A 1614-nucleotide genomic window follows, 5' to 3' on the forward strand; every position below is an offset into this window, starting at 1 on the left:
CACAAGGACAGTGTGGAAGTGGAAAGAGTAACTCTGCAAAGCCCAAGCTCTGCTGCTCCCTGGCAGTGCTGCTGTGCTGGGATTCTTGTCCCCTTGCCCTTTGCAAATCACCCCAGTCCTGTAGTGTGCTGTCCTTTAGGAACAGCTAAGAAGAAGGGTCTTGGACAAAGAAGGCACTGCAGGGTCCTTTTTTTTATTTAAATACTCAGAGAGTACAATACATCATTTATACGTCTCTGGGTAAAATTCAATGAGTAGACACTAAATTAGAAGGCAGATGTATAATAATATTTCATTGTACAGAAAATTATTACAAGAAGGACCCGATGACCTCCATGAAAACCTGAGCAGAAAGGCTGGGCCATTAAGAAGTCTCCTTCTGAATGCTACACACCAGAAGACAGGCACTTTATTAATCCTGAAAAGCATCCAGTCATCATTTTCCTTAGGGCATCCCTGAGCTCCTGGTTCCTCAGGCTGTAGATGAGGGGGTTCAGGGCTGGAGGAATGACTGAGTACAGAACTGACAGGGCCAGATCCAGGGATGTGGAAGAGATGGAGGGGGGCTTCAGGTAGGCAAATGTTGCAGTGCTGACAAAGAGGGAGACCACGGCCAGGTGAGGGAGGCACGTGGAAAAGGCTTTGTGCCGTCCCTCCTGAGAGGGGATCCTGAAAACAGCCCTGAAGATCTGCACATAGGAGAAAACCATGAAAATGAAACAACCAAATACTAAACAGGCACTAACCACAATGAGCCCAAGTTCCCTGAGGTAGCCTGAATGTGAGCAGGAGAGCTTGAGGATGTGAGGGATTTCACAGAAGAACTGGCCCAGGGCATTGCCCTGGTACAGGGGCAGGGAAAATGTATTGGCTGTGTGCAGCAGAGAATGGAGAAACCCAGAGGCCCAGGCAGCTGTTGCCATGTGGGCACAAGCTCTGCTGCCCAGGAGGGTCCTGTAGTGCAGGGGTTTGCAGATGGCAACGTAGCGGTCGTAGCACATGATGGTGAGGAGAGAAAACTCTGCTGAGATGAAGAACAGAAAGAAAAAGACCTGTGCAGCACATCCCATGTAAGAGATGGTTGTGGTGCCCCAGAGGGAGTTTGGGCACAGTGGTGCAGATGCAGCCCAGGTCTGTGAGGGAGAGGTGCAGCAGGAAGAAGTCCCTGGGGGTGTGCAGGTGCTGGTCGCAGGCTACGGCGCTGAGGATGAGGCCGTTGCCCAGGAGGGCAGCCAGGGAGATGCCCAGGAAGAGCCAGAAGTGCAGCAGCTGCAGCTCCTGCCTGTCTGAGAATGCCAGCAGGAGGAACTGGGTCATGGAGCTGCTGTTGGGCATTTGATGCCTCTGGATACAGGGACCTGTTCAAACGGAAAGGACAGTGAGAAGTTAGGGCAGAATATTCTAAGAAAAATCAAAGCTTCTTTCCAACACCCCTCTCACTGCTCCATTGTTTTTTTTTCTTCTCTAGGAGTCTCTCCTTCAGCTCCATGACTGGAGCCCTGGTTGGGGCTCACTACATTTTCCATGGAGAAGACTACATTCTCCAGGAGCAGACCCTGTGCCCACTGGTTGTCAGGTGTCAGCCCTGCTCTGCACCCCTGGGGTCATGGGCAT

The 1614-nt window shown here is 51.4% G+C and overlaps 1 protein-coding gene across 1 annotated transcript; it reads right to left on the bottom strand.

Moving 5' to 3' along the window:
* Nucleotides 1-386: 386 nt before the first annotated feature.
* Nucleotides 387-1016, bottom strand: LOC126637114 (olfactory receptor 14J1-like). Its single transcript, XM_050310043.1, has one exon. It carries the CDS (start codon nucleotides 999-1001, stop codon nucleotides 387-389), a length of 615 nt encoding a protein of 204 aa, XP_050166000.1. The 5' UTR covers nucleotides 1002-1016.
* Nucleotides 1017-1614: the final 598 nt, after the last annotated feature.

This window comes from Myiozetetes cayanensis, unplaced genomic scaffold, assembly GCF_022539395.1.
Source record: "Myiozetetes cayanensis isolate MyiCay16 unplaced genomic scaffold, myiCay2020 scf1404, whole genome shotgun sequence".
NCBI classification, from domain to species: domain Eukaryota; kingdom Metazoa; phylum Chordata; class Aves; order Passeriformes; family Tyrannidae; genus Myiozetetes; species Myiozetetes cayanensis.